This window comes from Macrobrachium rosenbergii, chromosome 23, assembly GCF_040412425.1.
Source record: "Macrobrachium rosenbergii isolate ZJJX-2024 chromosome 23, ASM4041242v1, whole genome shotgun sequence".
NCBI classification, from domain to species: domain Eukaryota; kingdom Metazoa; phylum Arthropoda; class Malacostraca; order Decapoda; family Palaemonidae; genus Macrobrachium; species Macrobrachium rosenbergii.
This window is the reverse complement of record NC_089763.1, coordinates 18,398,495-18,425,994: the sequence shown is the minus strand read 5'-3', so window position 1 is coordinate 18,425,994 and position 27,500 is coordinate 18,398,495. Positions and strand designations below refer to the sequence as shown.

The following is a 27,500-nucleotide window of genomic DNA, read 5'->3' as shown; positions in this document are numbered from 1 at the left end:
GTTTTCAAGGCTCGTGGATATTTTGTCTAAGGGTCTGACAACTATTATTTGCTTTAATGTACACTTATAAAACTTGCGAATGTGTTGCTAATCATTGTGCAATCTGGAACTGTAAAAATTCTCCCCTACTGATGACATTGACACGAATAATAACTGCAGATATAAGTGCTATAACAATGACTATATATCATTTCTAGCTGTGCGTGATATTCATACATTACAGGAATGCACAAAACGTTTTTAACATTTGGACAAGTCTTACCATAAAATTTTTTCTCTTTCTAGTAAACTGCTAAAATGCCCGACTACTTACCGAGTGAAGAATAATTGTAAGGGTAATTTTACTGATTCAGTTGCAGTCAATTTTTTTTAACCCATAATTCTTAGGTGCTGATTGCTTCACAGCGCCAAGAATCCTCCTCAAATTCTAAGTGTCTCGTCTTTGGAATCATTAGGAAGATCGTTGCTAGTAACTCTACTGCTGGGTAATGAATGTGTTGCTGGCAAAAAAAAAAAAACGGGAATTGTGAAATTCCTGAAGAAGAGAAAAATTAAGAAAAAAACAAAGGTCTTTCATATTAGCGAATTGATATGTTCCATTACGTTCTCTTCTAGAATTCTTTTTATTTTTCTCCCGTATTGGTTCTTTGCTGGGTTAAAAGAAAACCATTCTATTCCGTTCGTCTGTACAGTAGTTCCGAATAAGAAGAGGAGCAAAACATGGAGACAGACAGACTAAATCAACAATGATTGCTATGAGGGCATCCTGAAAATAATGCTTAACCTAATCTAGGAAATGGAGGCCTACCCGGTAGGTTTCATAATCCATGGAACCCCGTAAAGATTTTTGTAAAGATTCGCTGTAACCGTTACAGCAGAATCTAACCTTGGAGACCGTAGCCTCATTGAGGCGTTATATTTACATCCGATTCCTTGCTCCCATGTAATTATCATGAGTTTCCTGGTCTTTCCTGGTTACCTCCCTCTCTTCTGTATCTGAAGACGACGCTGCTAGCTGAAGAAGAATCTCCCAGAATTTTATAAAGAAGTTTCAGGTTTAAGAGGATAATCAAGAATTTAATTTTCAAGTTAACACCTGATAAAGAATCTTCAAGAATCCAAATACAGACAACGTTACCAGTGAATGATACTTACCCACAATCGACTGGAGATGAAGAATCTCCCAGGTTTTAACAAAGAAGGAGTAACAGGTTGAAGAGGATATTCAAGAATCTAATTATCATGTTAACAGCTGATAAAGAATCTTCAGGAATCCTGTTGCAGACAACGTTACCAGTGAATAATAATCACCCAGAATCGATTGGAGATGTTGTCAGATGAAAAAAGGTCATCCAGAATCAAATTAAAAAGCAAACAGCAGTAGAAGAATCTGCGAGAACCGAATGACCATAAAAGCCGAAGCATTGTCTTCCAGAATCGAAGAAAGATGTTAACAATATTAAAAAAAGAGTCTGATGATGTTGCGAGTTGACAAAATATACAATATATTAAGTAACATAAATTTATTAAAAACATAGTTTTGCCTTTATTTTATATTTTGTCCACAATAAAATAACATATATACAGTCAGTAGGTGAACACCACTGATATATTCCCAGTACGTCATGGATTTACCTACACAAATCAGTAATTACATCAGGTTCTACATTCGTTAAATTGGTTACACTTGTAAAATTTAACTTATTATTTCTTGTTCGGAAGTCGTTAGACAGAGGCAAGTGATAAGTGCATGGGCCACTGGATGTCGAGAAATTTTGAAACAAATTAGTTACAGTAAACAAGTGATAAAAATTTTCTGTCTATCATTTATGGTTGACGAAGGTCTGGACTGCTAAGTGTTACAAGGTGCGAATTTAAGTGTAAATTTGTTTCTTTTTCATTCGATGTGGTTTTTTCAGCCTGAAGACTATCAGTCAGAGAAATTATATAGGAACTGCGAGGTGACATAGGATACTGGGAGAGGTTGGTTTACTTGTTTGTCAACAAACAGACCCTTTCTACCATTAACCTACCTTGAGGTTTGGCTAAGGCTGAGTCACGAGGGTGTAAATGTGATGGGTAATATAACTCATGTCCAGAATATTTAATCTATTTACTCCGTGAGAATAGAACTGTCGTGTTAGGAAATATCGCGGCACACGATAACCCTGAATAATTCAGGCTTTCAGCGCGGGAAGTACATCGACCTTGAGAAATATCGACGAATCCCCGCGGTGTTTATAAGCAGGTATTTCTCGACTCTCTTGAGGGACGCTAACTAACAGCCACATACATTTGTCTCGTCACCAAATGTCGTATTTGCTGATGACCGAAAATCGATGAAATGTCTCGTCTGTCTAGTTAATGAACAGAAGTGACTCCTAACTTCTTATGACGGTTGCTGGATTGGTGATGAAAAGTGGAATTTCTGGAGGACATTCCAGTGCTCTTTCAGCTACATCAGCAGTACTGAGCTATCAGAAGTCTTTATTCTTATTCCATAAATAATATAAGCAAGTAATGATGTTTCATTGTGGTCGTTTACATAACGCATTTATTCCTTTTGAAAAGCTTTTCATGTTCAAGGACGCAACACCCAACTGTGCAACTGACTGAGAGTGGTGATATATTAGATCTTTCTCTTATTACACGTTTTTTGTCCTTACTGGTAATAACTTACGAAAGACAGTGTTATTTTGACAATCTTCAGATAGCCTTAAGGTCATTATACTACAGTATTTACAGTTGAGTTTCTCATAATGTCTTGAAGCTGTTAACGTCAATGTTGGTGGTTAGTAGTAATAACAATAATACATAAGTCTCATAATTGCATGAGTCACAAAAATCGTGAAGAAATCCATAATAATGGTGTAGGGTATATATATGTAATATATATATTAGAAATATATATATATATATATATATATATATAAATATGTATATATATATATATATATATATATATATATATATATATATATATATATATATATATATATATATATATATATATATATATATATATATATATATATTATATGAACGAGATTTTTGAGAACCTGCCTCGATTCTCCTTCTCAGCCTGAGAATAATAATAATAATGATAATGATAATAATAATAATAATAATAATAATAATAATAATAATAATAATAATAATAATAATAATAATACACTTCTCACATATGAGAGCTAGCATACACGTCTTCAAAGGTTGAATTTTCGCTTTTTGGATGACATAATAATAATAATGATTAAACAAATATTTCCACAGCACAGAAAACTTCAGCATCATTTTATGGTGCCTTTTTATTCCAAAAAATTCTTTTGCCGCTGGTAACGTTCTCATTACTTTCTGGAGGATCCCACTTCAGCTGGTAACGTTCTCATTACTTTCTGGAGGATCCCACTTCAGCTGGTAACGTTCTCATTACTTTCTGGAGGATCCCACTTCAGCTGGTAACGTTCTCATTACTTTCTGGAGGATTCCACTTCAGCTGGTAACGTTCTCATTAGTTTCTGGAGGATCCCACTTCAGCTCGTAACGTTCTCATTAGTTTCTGGCGGATCTCACTTCAGCTGGTAACGTTCTCATTACTTTCTGGAGGATCCCACTTCAGCTGGTAACGTTCTCATTAGTTTCTGGAGGATCCCACTTCAGCTGGTAACGTTCTCATTACTTTCTGGAGGATCCCACTTTAGCTCGTAACGTTCTCATTAGTTTCTGGCGGATCTCACTTCAGTTGGTAACATTCTCATTAGTTTCTGGAGGATCCCACTTCAGCTGGTAACGTTGTCATTAGTTTCTGGAGGATTCCACTTCAGCTGGTAACGTTCTCATTAGTTTCTGGAGGATCCCACTTCAGCTGGTAACGTTCTCATTACTTTCTAGAGGATCCCACTTCAGCTGGTAACGTTCTCATTACTTTCTGGAGGATCTCACTTCAGCTGGTAACGTTCTCATTAGTTTCTGGCGGATCTCACTTCAGCTGGTAACGTTCTCATTAGTTTCTGGAGGATTCCATCAGCTGGTAACGTTGTCAGGCTAGTTTCTGGAGGATTCCACTTCAGCTGGTAACGTTCTCATTAGTTTCTGGAGGATTTACTCAGCTCAGTAACGTTCTCATTAGTTTCTGGAGGATCCCACTTCAGCTGGTAACGTTCTCATTAGTTTCTGGCGGATCTCACTTTAGCTGGTAACGTTCTCATTAGTTTCTGGCGGATCCCACTTCAGCTGGTAACGTTGTCATTAGTTTCTGGAGGATTCCACTTCAGCTGGTAACGTTCTCATTAGTTTCTGGAGGATCCCACTTCAGCTGGTAACGTTCTCATTAGTTTCTGGAGGATCCTACCAGCTGGTAACGTTCTTGCCAGTTTCTGGATGATCCCGCTTCAGCTGGTAACGTTCTCATTAGTTTCTGGCGGATCTCACTTCAGCTGGTAACGTTCTCATTAGTTTCTGGAGGATTACTCTTCAGCTGGTAACGTTCTCATTAGTTTCTGGAGGATTCCACTTCAGCTGGTAACGTTCTCATCAGTTTCTGGAGGATCCCATTTCAGTTGGTAACGTTCTCATTAGTTTCTGGCGGATCTCACTTCAGCTGGTAACGTTCTCATTAGTTTCTGGAGGATCCCACTTCAGCTGGTAACGTTCCCATTAGTTTTTGGAGAACTCCACTTCAGCTGGTAACGTTCTCATTAGTTTCTGGAGGATCCCACTTCAGCTGGAGGGTAACGTTTTCGTTAGGTTTCTGCTGGTATTCCACTTCAGTTCACTCAGGTAACGTTGTCACTTCAGTTTCATTAGTTTCGAGGATCCCACCAGCTGGTAACTTTCTCATTACATTCTGGAGGTTCCCACTGGAGGAGTCAGCTGGTAACGTTCTCATTACTTTCTGGAGGATTCCACTTCAGCTGGTAACGTTTTCATTTGTTTCTGGAGGATCCCACTTCAGCTGGTAACGTTCTCATTTAGTTTCTGGTGATCTCACTTCAACTGGATCTCGCTTCAGTTGGTAATGATTCTCATTAGTTTCTGGAGGAGTACACTTCAGCTGGTAACGTTCTCATTTTTCTGGAGGATCCACTTCAGCTGGTAAAGTTGTCATTGTTCTGAGGATCCACTTCAGCTGGTAACGTTCTCGGTAGTTTCTGGAGGATCTCATCTGGTCAACTCAGTAACGTTGTCGAGCTGGTGGTTTCAGTTTCTGGTGGATCCCACTTCAGCTGGTAGCGTTCTCAGCTTAACATTTCATTAGTTTCAAAGGACCCCACTTTAGCTGGTAACGTTCTCATTAGTTTCTGGAGGATCCCACTTCAGCAGGTAACGTTGTCATTAGTTTCGGGAGGACCCCACTTCAGCTGGTAACGTTCTCATTAGTTTCTGGAGGATCCCTCTTCATCTGGTAACGTTCTCAGTAGCTTCTGGAGGATTCCACTTCAGCTGGTAACGTTCTCGTTAGTTTCTGGAGGATTACACTTCAGCTGGTAACGTTATCATTAGTTTCTGGAGGATTCCACCTCAGCTGGTAACATTGTCATTAGTTTCTAAAGGACCCCACTTTAGCTGGTAACGTTCTCATTAGTTTCTGGAGTATCCCACTTCAGCTGGTAACGTTCTCATTAGTTTCTGGAGGATTACACTTCAGCTGGTAACGTTCTCGGGAGGATTCCCACTCAGCTGGCGTTAGTTTCTGGAGGATTACACTTCAGCTGGTAACGTTGTCATTGGAGGTTTCTAAAAGGATCCCACATATTTGGCTAGTAACATTGTCATCAGCTGGGTTTCTGGAGATCCCACTTCATGTTGCTGATCCCACTCAGTAACGTTGTCATCAGTTTCTGGCAGATCTCACTTCAGCTGGTAATGTTCTCATTATTTTCTAAACGATCCACTTCAGCTGGTAACGTTGTCATTAGTTTCTGGAAGATCCTACTTCAGCTGGTAACATTGTCATTAGTTTCTGGAGGATCCCACTACAGCTGGTAATGTTGTCATTAGTTTCTGTAGGATTCCACTTCAGCTGGTAACGTTATCATTAGTTTCTGGAGTATTCCACTTCAGCTGGTAATGTTCTCATTAGTTTCTGGAGGATTCCACTTCAGCTGGTAACATTGTCATTAGTTTCTGGAGGATTACAATTTAGCTGGTAATGTTCTCATTAGTTTCTGGAGTATTCCACTTCAGCTGGTAACGTTGTCATTAGTTTCTGGAGGATCCTACTTCAGCTGGTAACATTGTCATTAGTTTCTGTAGGATTCCACTTCAGCTGGTAACATTATCATTAGTTTCTGGAGTATTCCACTTCAGCTGGTAACGTTATCATTAGTTTCTGGAGGATCCCACTTCAGCTAGTAATGTTCTCATTAGTTTCTGGAGGATCCCACTTCAGCTGGTAACGTTCTCATTAGTTTCTGGAGGATCCCACTTCAGCTGGTAACGTTGTCATTAGTTTCTGGAGGATTCCACTTCAGCTGGTAACGTTCTCATTAGTTCATGGAGGATTACACTTCAGCTGGTAACGTTGTCCTTAGTTTCTGGAGGATCCCTTTTCAAGCTGGTAACGTTGTCATTAGTTTCTGGAGGATCCCACTTCAGCTGGTAACGTTCTTATTAGTTCCTGGAGGATTACGCTTCAGCTGGTAACGTTGTCATTAGTTTCTGTAGGATCCCACTTCAAGCTGGTAACGTTATCATTAGTTTCTGGAGGATTACACTTCAGCTGGTAACGTTATCATTAGTTTCTGGAGGATTACACTTCAGCTGGTAACGTTATCATTAGTTTCTGGAGGATTACACTTCAGCTGGTAACATTCTCATTAGTTTCTGGAGGATCCCACTTCAAACTGGTAACGTTGTCATTAGTTTCTGGAGGATCCCACTTCAGCTGGTAACGTTCTCATTAGTTTCTGGAGGATCCCACTTCAAACTGGTAACCTTGTCATTAGTTTCTGGAGGGTTACACTTCAGCTGGTAACATTATCATTAGTTTTTTGAGGATTAGTTCCTCGCTGGGTGAGTAGGTTCCGTTCTCAGCTGCCACTCTGTTGGTCGCGATTTCGAACCTCCGACCGGCCAGTGAAGAACAAGAGGAATTTGTTTCTGGTGATAGAAATTCATTTCTCGCTATAATGTGGTTCGGATTCCACAATAAGCTGTAGGTCCCGTTGCTAGGTAACCAATTGATTCTTAGCCACTTAAAAGTAAATCTAATCCTTCGGGCCAGCCCTAGGAGAGCTGTTAATCAGCTCAGTGGTCTGGTTAAACTAAGATATACTTTTTATCCTGAGGATTGCACCAGCTCGTAACGTTATCATTAGTTTCTGGAGGATCTCACTTCAGCTGGTAACGTTCTCATTAGTTTCTGGAGGATTCCACTTCAGCTGGTAACGTTGTCATTAGTTTCTGGAGGATTCCACTTGAGCTGGTAACATTGTCATTAGTTTCTGGAAGATCCCACTTCAAGCTGGTAACGTTGTCATTAGTATCTGGAGGATCCCACTTCAGCTGCTAACGTTATCATTAGTTTCTGAAGGATTACACTTCAGCTGGTAACGTTCTCATTAGTTTCTGGAGGATTACACTTTAGCTGATAAAGTTCTCATTAGTTTCTGGAGGATCCCACTTCAGCTGGTAATGTTCTCATTAGTTTCTGGAGGATCACACTTCAGCTGGTAACGTTCTCATTAGTTTCTGGAGGATCCCACTTCAGCTGGTAACGTTCTCATTAGTTTCTGGAGGATTACACTTCAGCTGGTAACGTTCTCATTAGTTTCTGGAGGATCCCACTTAAGCTGGTGACATCTTCGTCAAGTCTAGCAGTATTCTTCCTTAGCTGGTAAACTCTGTATCAGACTCTTGAAGAGACCTCTTCATACATTATCATCTTAATTAAATTCTTGAAGATTTTTTTGTAGGTGACAACATTTTCATTTGATATGTTGAGTTTTTCAAGATGAAATAGCGAAATAAATGTTTTCGAGGAGCTTTAATTAAGCTGGGTCTACCTATAAAATTAACGTATGGAATACTATACATATGTATATATAAATAAAGAGAATTGCTCGGCTTTTGTATGTGACAGAGGGCAGAGACTGACAAATACACGACATTACCCTTGCCGGGCCTGAAGGTGACGGGCAAATATTCCAAATAGTATTTTCTGCGATATCAAACAGAATGTTCTTAATTATTTCATTTTTTCAGCCAGTAGACAGGTATCGTAATTGTTTCAGTCAACAGAGATGTAATCTTTACCTGTCAGGCTTTCCCTCACAGCTTTATCTATTGGTACATCCCCCTACAAATATACCCACTTCTCTTATCAGGCCATTGTCCCATTTGCGAACCGAGGGTGGTGGATACTTAGGTCCAGCGGCAGTTGAAGAAATCAACTCGGAATTTCTAGCAAACCAGGCGAGGCAATCCCAGGACAGAAACCGCATCCCTGGGCATCTGAACAACAATATCCCGATGTATGACGGAAATGGACGGAATCACAAAGTTTCGGTCGAAGGATCCGTCAACGCGGATTCGTTCATCTCTCAGAATGACCAGCAAAAGTAAGTTAAGTCAAATTTCACTAGTTCAGTCTCTGAAAATTTTTTCTTGAGATTCTCTCTTACTTCTTTTTCTTGGTTATCCGAATCCACTGCACAAGCCGTCAACTGAAAGATCCAAAACTACATTTTACCTATTCACAAAGGATTAAGTTGTGTTTATAAGTCCACTCCAGATATAAAGGTACAACACAGTTTTCTATCTTCTTCATTTTTTCATCTTTTGATTCTGGTAGCTACTATTTCCAAGAGTAAATTTATCAATAAATCATAACACCAACTGTCAGTTCCTTGTGTAAACACACGAACTATCAGGTGAATGTATAATGGTCTTGTTGTCATGCCAACATTTTCAACTAAGAACAAGCAAACCCAAGATGACATTGCATCACAAATTTTAAACAAGCTTCCACTGCGACTCTAGTAGCCCCTGAAGGGAAACATTTGGCAACTTAACTACCTCAGATGTGGTCGTGGCTTACGACTTAGCTTGAGTTAACTGCCCTAGTTTCGTTATCGCTTACAATTTTACAATAATACTACTTCCTCGCCTAACAGGGGAACCTCTCCAGTCACCTGCAGAACTCGGACCGGCTGTGAAAAGATACTACTTATGGGAGGTTCCATACTACTAATCATCATCATTGCTCTGGCAGCTGGTATGATTGTTCTGGAAGGAAGAGGTAACCACATTTTTTCTATAGGCTATATGGAAAGTAAAGTATATCTGCTTTTCCCTGACACAGATCGTGAAATCACTAATTTGTATTGCACAGATGCCAATATCAGCCATTGCTTTTTCGCCTGGTGAGCGAAACTTAGTTACTCTGTGTAATGGAAGTTAATTTTAAATTTTCTTGTTTCTCAATGGCAAACAAATCATGGATTTCACTGCGCGACTTTAGACTAGTTTATTTCTTTCTTCCATTTTTGTGCTTTTATATTTTTTTGGAATTTTAATCCATTTAATGATTACTTGGCCTTTTGTAATTTAGTATTCATATTTATATATTTATTTCCCTTTTGTCTGTCTACCTAGCTACTGTATTTTATTATTTCCTTATATATTGTTTTATCATTTACTAACATATCATTTTATCATTTGCTTATATATCATTTTATTATGTACTTATACACTATCTTATCATTTATTTATATATTGACTCATCATCTACAATAAAGTTTACATGGGCGCTTTTGACATGCTGAAATAATAACTAAGATAATGACTACAGATAAGATGTCCTTTGCAGGCTATAGCAATATCGTTTCAGGAGGTCTGTACATGAATGATTCAGGAACTTGTCAGACCAGAGACTGCGTCAGGGCAGGTTAGTGGGAGCCCCAGGTTTCATTAATATTAATAATTATTAATATTATAGTATCTATCATGATAGTATAGGTAGGGACGATCACCATCTGTACTGTAATGATAAAGATACTAATAGTAGAAAGAGTAAAATGGAAATAAGTAAACATTATTCTATTAAATCATTATAATTGACAATATGGGAATTAACATCCACAATTGTTTACTCTTAATATAAGAAGACTAAGTCCAGATAGGTCAAATAACTTTTCCTTTGAATACCCACGTTATTTCTTAAGCAGTGTTGCCATAATTTTTATAATAATCATAATAAAATATGATATGATTATGGCCACGACAAAGCAATGCTCGTAAAAACACATCAGTTATAACAGTGCCAATAATAACTATGAATAAACGGATAAATAAATAAATGAAACTATTAGCAATATTCACAAGAAAATATGATGTGATTATGGCCACTGCAAGGCGAGGCAATCATCAGTTATAAGTGTGACATTAATAACTATTAAGAAACAGATAAATAAATAAACTAAGCTAAAATGTTACCTCCTCCTCATCCTCCTATGCTTCTTCTTCTTCCTGAAAGCCGGTGTGATCTTGGAGTCCCTGGACGAAACTGTCGAGCCCTGTGACAACTTCGTGCACTTCGCCTGCGGAGGATGGTACTCCACCCACCCGGTCCCCGAATCGATGCACAAGTGGTCCATTCTGGACCTCCTCGACGAAACTACGCTTTACGAACTCAAGAGTAAGCTCTTTATAAGTATACCTTAGTTTAACCAGACCACTGAGCTGATTAACAGCTCTCCTAGGGCTGGCCCGAAGGATTAGATTTATTTTACGTGGCTAAGAACCAATTGGTTACCTAGCAACGGGACCTACAGCTTATTGTGGAATCCGAACCACATTATAGCGAGAAATGAATTTCTATCAACAGAAATAAATTCTCTTATTCTTCATTGGCCGGTCGGAGATTCGAACTCGCGGCGCAGAGTGCTAGAAGGAGAACGGAACCCACTATTATATCCAATGAGGAACTATTATATATATATATATATATATATATATATATATATATATATATATATATATATATATATATATATATATATAAAATATTGGCCCCGGCATAAGGCCTACTTTCTCTTATATCAAATTGTCTGTGATTGGTGATTGGTCTAACTGCCCAAAGAATAAACTGGCTCACTAACAACAGTGATCAAACTCGTCATTCTCGCACTTTGCACTTCTTAGCACTTCTGGTCCCCTCCATTCCCGAAAGTCTACAGATTTCAAAGAAATGCTGCAGATATATATATATATATATATATATATATATATATATGTATATATATATATATGTGTGTGTGTGTGTACATATATATATAATATATATAATATATATATATATATATATATATATATATATATATATATATATATATATATATATATATATGTGTGTGTGTGTGCATTTACTTGAATTCACCAATCTATCAACATCATTTGCAGGTATTATGGAGGAACCGCCCATGGAAGAAGAGTCTCTCCCCGTGATGGCAGCCCGTAAGGTGTACAAGGCCTGCATTGATGACAGTAAGTAGCTGAATGCAGTAATCAAGCAAATGACGGTGAGTACCTGAAGACAGTAATTTACTGGAGGATATTAAGTGCCTGAATGCAGTGATTAAGCAAATAGCAGTGAGTACCTGAAGACAGTAATTAACTGAAAGATACTAAGTACCTGAATGCAGTAATCAAGCAAATAGCAGTGAGTCCCTGTGGACAATAATTAAGCAAATGATAGTGCTACCCTGATGACGTAAAATTAATTCAGTGACAGTAAGTACCAGCTCTGCATCTAAGGTATATCTTACGTCACACGACTCTATAAAGCTTTGAGGAGCTTATACGCATGCTAGAAATCTTCTCGAATACAGCGATAATAATCTTGTGCATGTAGAAATTATTACCCGTTTTCATCGAACATAACTAATCAAGGTACTTATTGCTCGAAAGCAATCTTTTTTATTTTTGACACACTGTAATTTGTTCGTGAGTAGGTTACGCAGTTTTGCTCAAAAACTACCTACTTAACCATGACCAGCAATTAACATTTGTTTAAAGAAAATCAGGTAACCCGTTTTCAGATATAAAAGAATTCCAAAAACGCAGCCATAAGCTTAAAGAGAAAACAATTCTGACTGTTATAGTTGATTTATTTTTTTTTTAAATAAGTAATATCTCTTTTAATGTATTTCCCTTTACCTCCTCTTACTTCTTCCTAATGAACACCACATTCTTTGGAAGTTTAAATTTCAAGTCAGTGGTCCCTGTGGGTTTGTACCGTATGAATAGGATTTATCTTCTGAGTAATAATAATAATAATAATAATAATAATAATAATAATAATAATAATAACTCCACCCCTTTAACAGATCAGTGGAGCGCCGTGGGTTTGAGCCCTCTCCTTTATCTCCTGGACGAGATGGGTGGTCTTCCAATGATAGAACCAACATGGCGACCGGAGAAGTTCCGCCTGGAAGAGGCTCTGGCCTGGATGCGCCAAGCCGGAGGGCAGTCCATCGTCGCCCTCACCATCTCTCCGGAACTCACCAACAACTCCTACAATGCCATCAACGTAAGTGATGGCATATCCAGACTTTCTTTATTGTTAGAGGAATCTGGCCCTGTACCAGCACGGGTTCTTGATTGCTCCTCGCAAGCAGCCCGTCTTTCTTTTGTTTAGAATGCGTATCCTGAAAGTTTTTTTGTATATAAATGCACATCTAGAAACTTTTTTAATGGATATCCATGATCTCTTTTCGCGTCGAATGCGCAAGCAAACCCTCACTTGTCTCCAACGGGCATTCAAGAACTCTCTTTGTGACTCATGTTCATCCCTGTCTGACGCGCCATGCTATACAGTCAGATGTCTGCCCTTTTTTCAAATGCCCATATCTCCGAAACAAGGAAATGAAGGAGGGAGTATTGAAAGGATGGGAATAAGGAAGTAGGGAGGTCGATAGGATGGGAATAAGGAACAGGAGAGAACTGCAAAACATGACAGAGAATAGATGGGAAGTGGCCACCAAGCGGGTATCACGACAGAAAAAGGGCGGCTTTATTTTTCGAAATTAATTTGAAAGATAGGCTTGCATTGACAGAAACAGCATGTTGTCCTAAAGCTTCTCGTAACGTTCATTTTTACTAATTTTACTGTTTTTTAATGATCGATAATTTTTTCTTTTTTGATTTTTTATCATTCAGTATATTTAAAGAATCATATCAGAGAAAACTGATTAAATTTTGCTCTATATTTCCTTGCTCTAACACATCAGAATGTGTTAGGAGTAAGAGCATTGTTCTTGAAGCTAAGTGGCCCTTATACATCTCAAAATTCCTGTTCACGATATAAAATGGATATAATCCATTTTATATCGTGAAGTTAAGTGGCCCTTATACATCTCAAAATCGCTGTTCACGATGTAAAATGGATAGAATCCATTTTATATCTAGAAGTTAAGTGGCCCTTATACATCTCAAAATTGCTGTTCACGATGTAAAATGGATAGAATCCATTTTATGTCGTGAAGTTAAGTGGCCCTTATACATCTCAAAATTCCTGTTCACGATATAAAATGGATATAATCCATTTTGAATCGTGAAGTTGGCGGCCCTTATACATCTCAAAATTCTTGTTCACGCTGTAAAATGGATGTAACCCATTTTATAACGTGAAGTTAAGTGGCCCTTATACATCTCAAAATTCCTATTCACGATATAAAATGGATATAATCCATTTTGAATCGTGAAGTTAAGTGGCCCTTATACATCTCAAAATTCTTGTTCACGCTGTAAAATGGATGTAACCCATTTTATATCGTGAAGTTAAGTGGCCCTTATACATCTCAAAATTCCTATTCACGATATAAAATGGATATAATCCACTGTATATCGTAAAGCTAAGAGGCCCTTATACATCTCAAAATTCTTGTTCACGCTGTAAAATGGATGTAACCCATTTTATATCGTGAAGTTAAGTGGCCCTTATATATCTCAAAATTCCTATTCACTATATAGAATGGATATAATCCATTTTGTATCGTGAAGTTAAGTGGCCCTTATACATCTCAAAATTCCTATTCACTATATAGAATGGATATAATCCATTTTGTATCGTGAAGTTAAGTGGCCCTTATACATCTCAAAATTCCTATTCACTATATAGAATGGATATAATCCATTTTGTATCGTGAAGTTAAGTGGCCCTTATACATCTCAAAATTCCTATTCAAGAAACGAAATGGGTACAATCCTCCAAGAAAGACGCAATTCTCTGACAAATATTCCATTTTTCAGATGATCATTTCTTATCTATTGGTTATACTTCTTATTTAGCTGATGCAAGGTCTTCTGCCGATACCATCCGGAACTCTGATTAATGCTACAGTATCACAGAAAGCAAACCACATTGCTTTCATCCTGAAAACAGTGGAGGCGATGTTAGGTGCGAAGAAAGTGGTAGATGCTGAGTATGTCTTACAGCAAGCCTTGTTGGACACTGATGCAATGTGGGATTTCACTGTTGAACTGGCCAAGGTAAGAACCTTGGAATTTTTTTTGAAGGGATGTGGAACTGGATAAAGTAAGAACTTTGTATATTACTAAATAGATGTAGGCCCTAACTTAGAGAGTGGCCCAGGTAAGAACCGTCTGTGTCAGAAGCAATGTTTACTTATACTCAGACTAGCCAGTTAAACTGCCAGCAGCAATGTGGTTTTTCACTATTAAATTGGCTTGAAGTAATGTGAGCCTACTCTTTGGGACTGGTCAAACCAAGATCTCTGTCTGTGTCGGAAGCACTATTGATATTCACTGTGGAACTGGCCAGGGTAGCACACATCTTCACTTTAGAAATGACCAGGTAAGATTTGTTGTTAAGTGTGAGTTTGTATGCCCGAAGAAATGCAGGCTTTATTTCTGAAGCAGAAGTTAGATCTGTGTTCCAGAAGTACTGTCAAACGCCACTTGTGTAATCCAGAAACTCTCTCCTGGTTATCAAGGATCTCTTTTTTTTTTTTTTTTTTTTATTTCGAATGCACACGCATCCACTCATGTTTCAAACACACAAAATGTTCTTTTGTGTCTAACATACATCCATATCAGCCATTTCCTGCATTTTACGAGTCTTACATTTTTCCATTATGCTGATGTTTTGTGTAGGAATGTGTAAAATATAGATAAATTACAGTAAACTGGATAATACGACGAGAATACCCTTAAAATTATCAAATACAGGTTTGATGATTACAAGAAAATTAATTTAGGTGGACAGAAAGAGAGTTAAGATTCCTCTGTCTGCCAAGAGCAACGTGGATTTTCACTAGGAAACTGGCCAAGGTAAGATTCTGTATTACCCGAGGTAAAAAGGAGTTTTATTCTGGAACCGACCAAGGCAAAACCTCTTTGTGCCAGAAGCAACGTGGAATCCTATTCCGGGAATGATAATGATAGCTCTGTGTAAGAGGAGGTATTCAATTTCGTTGTGGAACTGGTCGGGATAAGAAGTCTGTGGGTGTCAGAAGGAATGTGTGTTTTCCAGAGGTAACACAGACGCTGAAACTGGAAAGGTGAGAAACTCATTGCAAGTTTTAGAACAGAAATTATCTACTACAGTGCGTTTTGAAATACAGTGATACTTAACGGTAAAGACAGCATAAATGATAGATATTTTGAAATACAGGAATACTCAACAGCAAAGACAGCATAAATGATAGCCTTATTTATGCTAGAGAAAAACTCTTCTCTTTATCTTCTCTTCTTCAGCATTTTTATGGAGACCTAGAACAGTGGTTCTTAACCTGAGGGACGCACCCCCTAGGGGAGCGTCAGCAGTTTCCAGGGGGGGGGCGAGCCCTAGAAAAAAATTAAATTCTTTAACTATATTCATTATTCTCTTAACATTCAACCACGCATTCAAGATCTAGTAGCAAAGAAGCAGTGTCAAATATCTCACTAATTCATTCCCAAAAGAATAAAAACACCCCTTCTCTTTCTCTTTTTTCTTTATTGTCCTTTAAATCCGGGAGGGAATTTTACTCACAAATGCAAGTGGGCCCTGGAGGGAAGGACCAACTCTTAGAGGAGGCGTAGCAATAAGAAGGTTAAGAACCACTCACCTAGAAGAAATCGTGATATCTCTGGCCTTGGTCTCGCTTACCCTTAAGAGCCAGTTAAAACTAAAAGAAAACGCCGCATATTATTATTATTATTATTATTATTATTTTCTTTTGGTCTATCACAGTGTTAGGAAAAATCGTTTGTCGATTGTTCCCTTAGTGGGTTGTTGCCTCCTTTGTTTTTGTTTGTTTTTCTTTCTGGGGAGCTGACGTCGTTGGATGGCGTCAGACTTCGTCAGTCATGTTCGTAACAGCAACCAGTCAGGTTCGTAGCAGCAACAAGTCAGGTTCGTAGCAGCAACGAGCCAATGGTCCAGGCAGCGGCGGCAGGTATCCGTACCTGAGAGTCAGGTCCCGGCAGCAGACCAGCGAGAGTATTTGAGGACGAGATGGTTGTCGGCCTTGGTCGTCGTAATTAGAGGAGGACGTCAGTACGTTTCTTTGAGGACGAGATGGTTACCGTGTCGGTTCTGTCGGTCGTTTCGGTATGGAGGATGACGTCAGCACTGGTGCTTGAGGACGAGATGGTTGTCGTTTCGACTCTGTCGGAGTTGTCCTGCAGTGTTCCTTTGAGCTGCCAGTTTATGTAATTAGTTCTTGCTGCCTGGGTATTGTTTATATTTTTTGAATGGTTCATTATTTTTGCTCATGTATAATTTTTACATGCATATTTTTACTGACCCCATTCTATTTTTGTGTGTTTACGTTTTCCTCATTTAGTGGTGTTATTCATGTAATTTATTTGGAGTTGCTGCTTAGATTTAATGTTTTGAATTATTTTTGTAGACTCCTTACGTGACGCTTGTACTGTTAATGGTTACTCAGGATGTTTATTTGTTTTAAAGTAATTTGATTGTTGCTGCTGCTGTTAAGAGTTTAATTCACTTGTAATAATGTCCATTTAATTGTTTATTTTAAACTTAACCTTGACTCACTGTATATTATGTATATAGCTTTGTAAATAAATTAATTTTAAGGTCACCTTTTCTGTATTTGTTCTGCCTCCCTCCTTTGTTTGGTTCATTACAGCCCAATTGCTTGTTTTTTTTAAAGAACCTGTAGATTCGAGAGGCGAGATCATTACACAGTCATCCTATTCGACCGGGTGGTTTTTATAGTGTGGGGGTTCCGGGTTGCATCCTACCTCCTTAGGAGTCCATCACTTTTCTCACTATGTGCGCTGTTTCTAGTAGCACACTTTTCTGCATGAGTCCTGGAGCTATTTCGGCAACTTGTTTTTCCAGATTCCTTCTCAGGGATCTTGGGATCGTGCCTAGTGTTCCTATGATTTTGGGTACAATTTCCACAGGCAGATTCCATATCCTTCTTATTTCCATTTTCAGGTCTTGACACTTATCAATCAATTTTTTCTCTCTCTTTCTCATCTACTCTGGTGTCCCATGGTATTGCGACATCAATGAGTGATACTTTCTTCTTGATTTTGTCAAAAAATGTCACGTCTGATCTATTGGTACCTATCACCCTATTTGTTCTGATACCATAGTCCCAGAGGATCTTTGCCTGATCGTTTTCTATCACTCCCTCAGGTTGGTGTTCGTACCATTTATTACTGCAAAGCCGGTGCTCAGGCTGGGTTGTACCACTTTTACTGTTAGCTGGTGTTTCTTGCACAGGCTCCAGTGGAGGGCTTTTCTACTGAATCATGCCTCTTTTTGGTACTGGTTCTGTGCAGCATGGACATTCGCTTGCTCTGTGGTTTATGGTCTCCTCTTTCATATTGCACTTCCTGCATATGGGTGAGATGTTATTTCCATCTATTGTTCTTTGGACATATCTGGTTCTTAGGGCTTGATCTTGTGCCGCTGTTAGCATTCCTTCTGTTTCCTTCTTGAGTTCTCCCCTCCGTAGCCATTGCCATGTTTCATCGCTGGCCAGTTCTTTTGTCTGTCTCATGTATTGTCCGTGCATTGGTTTGTTGTGCCATTTTCAGATATTGCCCCAGTGCTCCGCTCTCGATGTTGACGCAGTCCTCTATGCTTAGTAGCCCCCCCCCCCCTCTTCCTTTCGTGTTATGTTATAGTCTGTCTGTATTTGCTCTTGGGTGTAGTGCTTTGTGTGTCATGCGTTTTCTAGTTTTCTGGTCTTTGCTGCGGAGTTCAGCCTTCGTCCATGCCGCTACTCCTGCGCTGTATCTGATTACTGGTACTGCCCATGTGTTTATGGCTTTTGTCATGTTCCCGGCGTTGAGTTTTGCCCTGAGTCTCGCCTTAAGTCTCTGCATATATTCTTTCCTGATCGTGTCCTTCATCTCTTGGTGTTTTATATCCTCTCCTTCTATTATTCCCAGGCATTTGTATCCTGTCTCATCTATGTGTTTGATGCTATTCCCGTCTGGTACCATTATCCCTTCAGCCCTCGTTACTTTGCCTTTTTGTATGTTGACCAAGGCGCATTTTCCTATTCCAGACTCCATCCTGATGTCTCCAGATACAGTTAGTCCTTACTGTCTGGATTAGGGTATCTAATTACTTGATGCTCTTACCATACAGCTTGATGTCGCCCATGAACATGTGATGGTTAATTCTGTTGCCTCCTTTCTTGAGTTAGCACCCAGCATTATTATTATTATTATTATTATTATTATTATTATTATTATTATTATTATTATTATTATTATTATTATTATTTTCAGATAAGCGAAGAAACTAAAGAGGATCCGTGGGTCGATTACAACCCTATGACTGTGGAAGAGCTGAGCAAACTGACAAATCACCCCAATTCATCGTTCAAGGTGGGTCTGTCTTAGAATGAACTAACTTCTCCTTTACTGCCAAACTTTCAAATTCTCTTCCCTCTTTTGTTTTTTTTTTTTTTCTGACTAACCTTTTACTCTCCGAGAGGCAGTATTTATTTTCTTGCGCCAAACCCATTCCTTCTTACAGTACCCCCACTCCTATTTCTTGTTTCTTCTGGCCTGTGCTAGCGAAGGTCTTTTGATTGCCATTTCCACCACACATTGTTGTTAAAGAAGTCTGCAACATCTTTCTTAAGAGTGCACTGGCTTAACTGAATCAAAATTCCGTAACTTATAACAGCAACGCTCTTAAAAAAACAAGTAAGTCAAATTTTGGTAGAAGGAAGTGTCATACTCGCTTTTAAAGTCCACTCATGGCTTGACGTTGATAATAAACAGTGGTTATTCACTTATGTTGTCTTAATGATTCAAAGTAAATTTGCTCCTGAAAGTAATATTCCCAAATCCCACGATGCTAATTTACTCCCCAAGCTTATGTTGTCGTGCTGAAATTGGTGTATTTTTCATTTTTTTTTTTTTTATCACAGATCGACTGGCTGCTCTATTTCAAGCGTCTGTTCAACGACACTAACATCACGGTCACCAATGATGACGTCATCATAGTCCATGACCCCTGGTACTTCGGGAACCTCACGACTCTTCTGAGCAAGACGACAACCAGGACGATTGGTACGCTAATCCCCAACTTCTTATCAGATGTAATAGGCATACTGTTGAATGTGTTTTTTGTTTTGGGCGTCATTAAACAGCGTTCTGTGAATTTAAATAACCCTGACAACAAAATGAACTCGAATCCTGGTTAGGGTATTAGGCAGTTATCAGATATTATATATACAGTATATATATATATATATATATATATATATATATATATATATATATATGTATATATATATATATATATATATATATATATATATATATATATATATATACATATATATATATATATATATATATATATATATATATATATATATATATGTATGTATACAGTATATATGATATATATATTATATAAATATATATATATATATGTATATTATATTATATATATTATATATACATATATATGTATATTATATATTATATATATATATATATATACTGTATATATATATATATATATATATTATATATATATATACATATATATATACTGTATATATATATATGTATATATACTCGTATATATGACAAAAATAGCAAGGTAGTAGACAGACAGATTGAGACATAGATATGTAGAGAGAGAGAGAGAGTTAATTACCCACGTGCATGCGTATCTTTTCTTATAACTACGCATTCATTTGCAGCCAACTACCTGATGTACCAGGTGGTTTATTCTATGGCGGATGAAACCTCAGCGACTCTGCGGGATATTTACAGGAGTTATGAAAGCCCTCTTTGGTGAGTTTTTTTTTTTTTTTTTGTTATCCATACAATCCCGTACGTTAGTAGTGCCGTCAGCGCACCTGCCCTGCTCATGCGGTGCACTGTAGGCATTACTTCCAGTTGAATCATAGTGCAACTGCGAGTTTTCCCTCCTCTTACACCGTTCAGACATTTTTACTATCAATTTCCTTTCCAGCGCTGAATGACCTCATAGGTCCCAGCACTTGGCCTTTGGTCTAAATTCTTTTCTCTATTCTATTCCATTCTATCCATTCAACCAGACCAAAATATAATTTTTAAACTATATAATTTAGAAGCAATATATTTCAAAATGCAAGTAAAGCAAGGTCATTCTTTACTGTAATTTCATTCACTGTTCATTATAGGTATAAGAAGGGGGTGTCTTCTTCTTCCTAATGAACGCCGTATTCTTTGGATGCTTGAATTTCAAATCCATGGCCCCTGTGGGCTTGTTCCATATGAATAGGGTTCATCTTCTGAATAATAATAATAATAATAATCTTCCTTGTTTGTGCCTTTACAGTCTTGCCACTGAAGCTTGAGTAAAATAACCAGCATTGCTTCCTTGTTGTATACTTATTGTGCAAATTAAATGTTAATGTAGAAATGCTGTAATGTAGCCTATTCCTTAGAACTCAACTTAGGTTTCTCCACGCTAAAATAAGTTACTTTCAAATGCAGAATGCTTCTAAAAATCAGACAAAACGTCATGAGGAATAATAATAATAATATCATTATATATCATTATATATATATATATATATATATATATATATATATATATATATACATATATATATATATATAATATATACACTTAACAAAGATGTGTGTGTACATACGTATACACAAGTATATTCTGCAATACGTGCATGATGATCGCTCATTATAATTAACTCCGCTATACTTCATTTAAATAACATCTTTCATTTTAAGGTTATGTAAAGAAATTCCTCTGTAATTCTAGGGAATTTGGTCGCACCTCCTTACGGCCGTAAGTTGCGTGTTTGTGTGTTTGTACGTGTTTGTGAGCTCACAGAAGTGAAACCACACGAATGATTCTCATTTTTCTTACGTTCTTGTGTTGTTCTGACACGTACTCGAAGGCAAAATGAAGATGAATTTGTTGATATTTCCATCATAACTGGAATTTTTTGGTTTATAATATTTTTACTTTTCTGTAAAGGCTTGCTGTGTAATTTTGTCGGCTTTGAGTTTGTCCCATAAGAATGCTTCCTCTTTAATATAAAGATGATAATAATGATAATAATAGGTAAGTTTATTATCTAACAAATTTATTGCGACTAGAGGTTTTTTTTCATTGACGACGAAGCTTCATCTTCATCCTGCCTTGGGGACCTGCGTGCGCTTATTGCTCGTTGTATTGTTTCTTATCTTTATTTTGAATGTTTGTGTGTGATGCTCCAGTTCCTATACTACCCTAGGATTTCTCACTACTGTGCTGCACTATACGGAATGTAAATCAGTTGATTCCTATCAAGTTTTATATTTAATTTCGCCAAGATTCTTCGGAAGTTCTGTTTTTTTTTTCGAGTGAAAAACGAAGAAAATCTTAGGTAGAAATATATTCTTCCTTTCTGCTACCATCGTTTCATAGAGCGAAGTCAACAAGAATAAAAAAACAGAAAAAAATAACGTCTTTGCCGCACGCAAGTTGATGGGGGAAAATTGGGGAATTTTACATTGCATTTAAACAGAAAACGGAACCTTGTAGTCTCCACTGTATCTCAATTAACAGAAAACGGAAACCATGTCGTTGTCACCGCATCCAATTAACAGAAAACGGAGACCACTTAGGTTTTTTTTACCGCAACCAAACTCATTAATTGGAAACCGCCGCAGTTTTCACCGCAAAAACATTCAGCAAGAACAAACCAGTATCATTTTTTCTAACTCAAACAGAAGACGGTAACTGTAGGAAATGAAATTTCAGTTAGAAATGAAATTTCAGTTAGATATTGGTCACGCATATTTTTTTTTTTTTTTTTTGGTAGCGTAAACTTTCATACAACAAGGAAACTGTGACAGGCAAAGGGAATTAAGAAGAAGATGGAGTATTTCATATCGTTAAAATGAATTGTATTTATATTAGAACATCCAGCAGGTAGACTCACGAATCAAGTTTGTTTAATATGTGTTTTTGTTTAGGTTTGTGTTCCTGCATGTTTGTGTGTTTGCATGGGATTTTGGTTCTTGTTGGTACATGTATTTTTGTTTTCTTCCAAATTCATTATCAACACAAACCTTTCGCTTCATTTTCACTTGTGTGTTCTGTAAGATGCTTTGTCTCAATCATTACACAGAAACTTGACAATAATATGTGTATATATATATATATATATATATATATATATATATATATATATATATATATATATATATATATATATATATATATATATATATATATATATATATATATATATATATATATATATATATATATACTGTATATATATATATATATATATATATATATATATAAACTTGATCACTTATACAATTATCTGTGCATTAATGCAATTACTGACAGGACCTCATTGAAACCGGATGGTATCCAGCGGAGATATTTATTCAATAAAGGTTACAAGCTTTCCAGGGCTACAGCCCTCATTGTCAAGTAACTTTTTATTATTGAATAAATACCTCCGCTAGATATCATCCAGTTTCAATGAGGTCCTGTCAATTATATGTATATATATATATATATATATATATATATATATATATATATATATGTGTGTGTGTGTGTGTGTGTGTATGTATGTATATACAGTATATATACATACATGTGTATATATTATATATGCACTCATATATATAGCTGGGGATCGTCTCAACAGTGTCTCGCCTGTTGGAAGAGGTTTGAGGTGAAGCCCCTGGGTAAGTAAGGGTACTAAAATTTTATCAGGTTGCATTGGTTTAGGTTAACTTACGGTAGGTTACATCGTTACATATTACACACACACCCTCCAGAAACCTATGAAGAATTACACTTTTTATGGAAGATGATTTGATGATGAAAGCGAATTTCATAAAAAAAAAAAACAAACACACACGATTAGGCGACGCAAGATACGTGGTAATTGAATTTGAACTCTGGATAAACATATTTTTGTATTGCTTGAATTGATTATGTGGCAGTTTAGCTGTGATGAAATATTTTAGCTTAATTGCCAGATATTTCAGCTGTGAACTATTTTTCATTAATTATCAACTGTTTCTGGTTAATTTTCAAGTATCCAGGGTCAGTCAGACTTCTTCGAATTCATCTTCAAGTAATCCAGCTCCATTTTCAACTACTGCAGGTTAATTATCAGTTATCTTTGGCTATTCCATCATGATTATATCATGAGAGATTTCAGAACTATCAACTTTCGAATTGTATTAAGGAAGGAGACAATTCTCGTAACCATGTGTCATTAAGAATTATGGCTGTTTCCACAGAGTTTAATGTATGAAAAGCTTCTCTATTTTCCTAATGCTTCTTTTGTCTGCAGAGGAAAGATCACGTAATACTGCAGTTGCACTTTATTCGTTTCATGAAAGAGAGGGAGAGTATAGAAGCATTCGAGAACTTTGAATATACAATTACGTAAACATGCTGGTAATATTTTACATTTCCTGTGCCTTTATACGTTTTTTTATATCTATATTAATAAAAGCAAAGCTTTCTCGAATGTCTCTATACCCTTCCTTTCATGAAATGAGCATACGACATTCATTAATGAATATAGGACATTTTTTAATGAATACAAGTCATTCTTAATGAAAATAGGAAATTTACTATTGAATATAAGACATTTATTAATGATTATAGGACATTTATTAATGAATACAGGGCATTTATTATGGAGTATAGGACATTTATTACATGAGTTTTCTTCTACAGAAAAAGGGAACCATTAGAAAAATAGAGAAACTTTATCATGGTTCAAACTCTGCCATTTGGAATTACTCTTCAACAACTTCAGTTTGAATATAGACCTTTCAGTCACCAGCTATCAAATTTCTATAAACTGCTATTCCCGCTGTGTTTCAAACTATCTCAAAATGTTCATCAACTATTTCTCGCTCATTATCAAAGTCACTATCTCAAAAGACGTTTCTTTTATTCAAAATATTTTTAAACGTGAAATACAATCTGGTTTAGGTCACGAAAAACATGCAAAAATAAGTCTATTATTGTTAATCTATTGTTATTTTAGCTAAACCAAGTTATTGAAATGCAATATCTATCTGTTTATTAAGATGGTATGATTGCGTCATTTAGCGTCCGGATTCTTCTGCCGATGGCCGTTGGACAAATGTTCTTCAAGAAACACTCCATCGAGAATGTGACCGGAGATGTAAAGTATACCTTCATATATATATATATATATATATATATATATATATATATATATATATATATATATATATATATATATGTGTGTGTGTGTGTGTGTGTATACATTTGCCGTATTCCTTTTAAGAGGCGTTATGCTAATCTTCCGGTTCTCATCAAATCTTTTGGGATAAAGTTTCTAGCTCTACCGCAGGCCTATGTAGCTTGGACCCACCACAGTCGAATAAACGCGAAGTACCCAGTTCACTGTTTATGTCAAACAGCAATGCTTATAGGGTATGTGTATATGTTATGTATTTGTGTGTAAGGGTATGCTACGTATTCACTGAATACTCTGTCCCTTAGACTAAGTCTCGTTCATTGGATACCCTGTCTCTCTAAGCCCTAGTCGTTCACTGAATACTGTTTCAGGCCTAGTCGTTCACTGAATACTCTGTCTCCTTAGGGCCAATTTGTTCACCGAATACTCTTGTCTCCCCAGGCCAACAAGTTTGTAGAGCATGTAGCGGTGACGCCTTCAGAACATGCTGAGGTCGGCGACGTGGATGTCCAACGAGACGACGGAGAAGGCCATCCGGAAGTTGGACGAGATGGTTCATTTCGTCGGTTATCCGGACTACTTGTTGGAAGACGATGCCATGAACGAACACATGAATGGGGTAAGGAAGTGGGATTCGTTTTCCGTGGCGTGTTGTGAGAATAGTTCTGAAGTACGTGCCCGGAGTTACTCTAAAGAATAGCCTGTAGGATATTGTTTCCTTGTGTGTGACATTTTAACGAAAGCCTTTGAGCAACTGAATAGGTGTTGATCTTTCCGAGATAGTGACCCCAGCAAAGTTCGGGGTCGCTATCTGAGGCTAATATTTCTTTAGGTCATTATCTTTATGATATTTACAGTCTTGTGTTTACGCTTTTACGGACATCCCTAAAGGGCTTGTACTCAAACACGCCGCAAAGGTGGATAGATACGGGTTAAAACCCTTGGGGTCACTATCTAGGAAAGATCTAGTGTATATGAAGAACATCATTTGTAATACTGAGCATGCATAATTCTAGAACGTATCCTATGTGACACTGTTTAGGCAACTGTTCCAGTTTCTTAACGAAAACCCTTTGAGCAACTGAGTAGGTATCTTATGAAGAACATCAGTAGCGCCTTCACCTATATAAACTCTACAGAAAAACTGCGGAACATCGAAAGGCACCAAAAGGATGGAAACTAGGTAATGTGCCCCAGTTTACAAAAAAGGTCCAAGAGAAGAGCCAGGAAATTATAGACCAATCCATTGTAAGATTTTTGAGTCCATAATTGCAGATCAAAATTGTGGATCACATTGATAGAAACAACATGTTGTTAAACAGTCAACACATCTTCAGACAAAACAGATCCTGCCTATCAAACCTCTTGAGTCTTTTCATAACATGCTTAGTATTTACGACAGTAGTAGAGCAACAGAGGCGGCTCTACTCAGATTTCCAAAAGGGCCTTTAACAGAGTTCCACACAGAAACTAATGATAAAAGTTAGAGCTTTAGGAACTGCAGGAGAAACAACAGACTGGATTGAAGATGGCTAACTAGGAGAAAACAGTCGTAATAAACATGAAGAATCAGAATGGGTAGATGTGATAAACGGAGTTCCTCAGTATCTGTCCTTGGCCCTCTCTTTTTTTTTATTTACATTAATGATATTGATGTAGGCTTAACTAGCAGGATAGCCAAATTTGCAGATGACACCAAACTAGGTGTAATGCAGCAGACCCAGATACAGGGAAAAATTTAAGAAATGATCTAAGGAAAATAGAAGAGTGGTCAAAAAGATGGCGAAATGACTTTTAACATGGATAAGTGTAAAGTGTTACAAATAGGAACAAAAAACCTCATGCCAATGCTATTCTTGGAGAATGACATACATAGTGTAGAACAAGAAGAGGACCTTGAGTCATTATCAATAAGGACTTAAAAATCCGCAAACACAATGCATAAATGTGAAAGAAGGCAGAAACTAGTGGATACATAAAGAGATTCAAATACAGAAACAAGTCCTGTAGTGCAGCTCTACAGTCGTAGATTTGATTTTTATCTTGAATATGCAGTACAGTTTTGGTCGCAACACTAAGGAAGGGCATAAACAGATTAGAAGTCCGTCGGTATAATCAAGAGCCACTTAATTCCATCCACCAGGCAAAATCGGACCAAAGACGACTAGAGAGTCTGAAACATGTGGCTTAGAAACACGACGATTACGAGGACTATCCACAGAAACATTCAAAATTACTGAAAGGCATAACCCAGTAGACAGACCTCTTCAGTTAAAATGAAAACCATACAAGAAATAGTGGAGGAAACTAGAACTGAAGAGAGATACAACACATCTCATTGTGGGAATCACATACAAGATGTGTGACATGGAATAAACTGCCACCAAGAAGTTGTCACCAACAGCGGGAAGAGTTTAAAAGGGCTAAACAAAATTTAAAACACTTTGTGAATGAAACAGTAAAACCTACTCCCTGAGAGATTACGTTGATGTCTCCCGGATGGACTAATAAGTCTTTGAGACAATAATCCTTGTAACTCCTTGTAATGTAGACCTGACATTGTGTCAATGGCATGTGGCGCCGTGTATGTGTAGAGAGGTATCAACTCTGCCAGAATTTCATATCAAATTTTTTTTTTTGAACTTGAAAATAATAATAATAATAATAACAATAATAATAATAATAATAATTAATAATAATAATAATAATAATAATAATAATGGATGTCAAACTAAAATGAAATAGGTAGCTTTTGATTCTACTCTATCTATTATTATTGTATTCTTAAACAGAGTACAATAATAATAATAATAATAATAATATAATAAT

The 27,500-nt window shown here is 37.1% G+C and overlaps 1 protein-coding gene across 1 annotated transcript in view; it reads left to right on the top strand.

Annotated features, from left to right (window-relative positions):
* The window catches only part of LOC136851029 (neprilysin-like), a 52,224-nt gene that overhangs the window by 4,851 nt on the left and 19,873 nt on the right, over positions 1–27,500 (top strand). Inside the window, exons 3-15 of the mRNA XM_067125002.1 lie at positions 8,328–8,561; positions 9,117–9,241; positions 9,812–9,889; positions 10,478–10,639; positions 11,404–11,487; positions 12,330–12,532; positions 14,293–14,493; positions 18,727–18,825; positions 19,377–19,518; positions 20,163–20,256; positions 21,230–21,256; positions 24,535–24,547; positions 25,147–25,290. Of these exons, the coding sequence (XP_066981103.1) occupies positions 8,328–8,561; positions 9,117–9,241; positions 9,812–9,889; positions 10,478–10,639; positions 11,404–11,487; positions 12,330–12,532; positions 14,293–14,493; positions 18,727–18,825; positions 19,377–19,518; positions 20,163–20,256; positions 21,230–21,256; positions 24,535–24,547; positions 25,147–25,290 (1,606 nt within the window). The remainder of the gene's footprint in view (positions 1–8,327; positions 8,562–9,116; positions 9,242–9,811; positions 9,890–10,477; positions 10,640–11,403; positions 11,488–12,329; positions 12,533–14,292; positions 14,494–18,726; positions 18,826–19,376; positions 19,519–20,162; positions 20,257–21,229; positions 21,257–24,534; positions 24,548–25,146; positions 25,291–27,500) is intronic.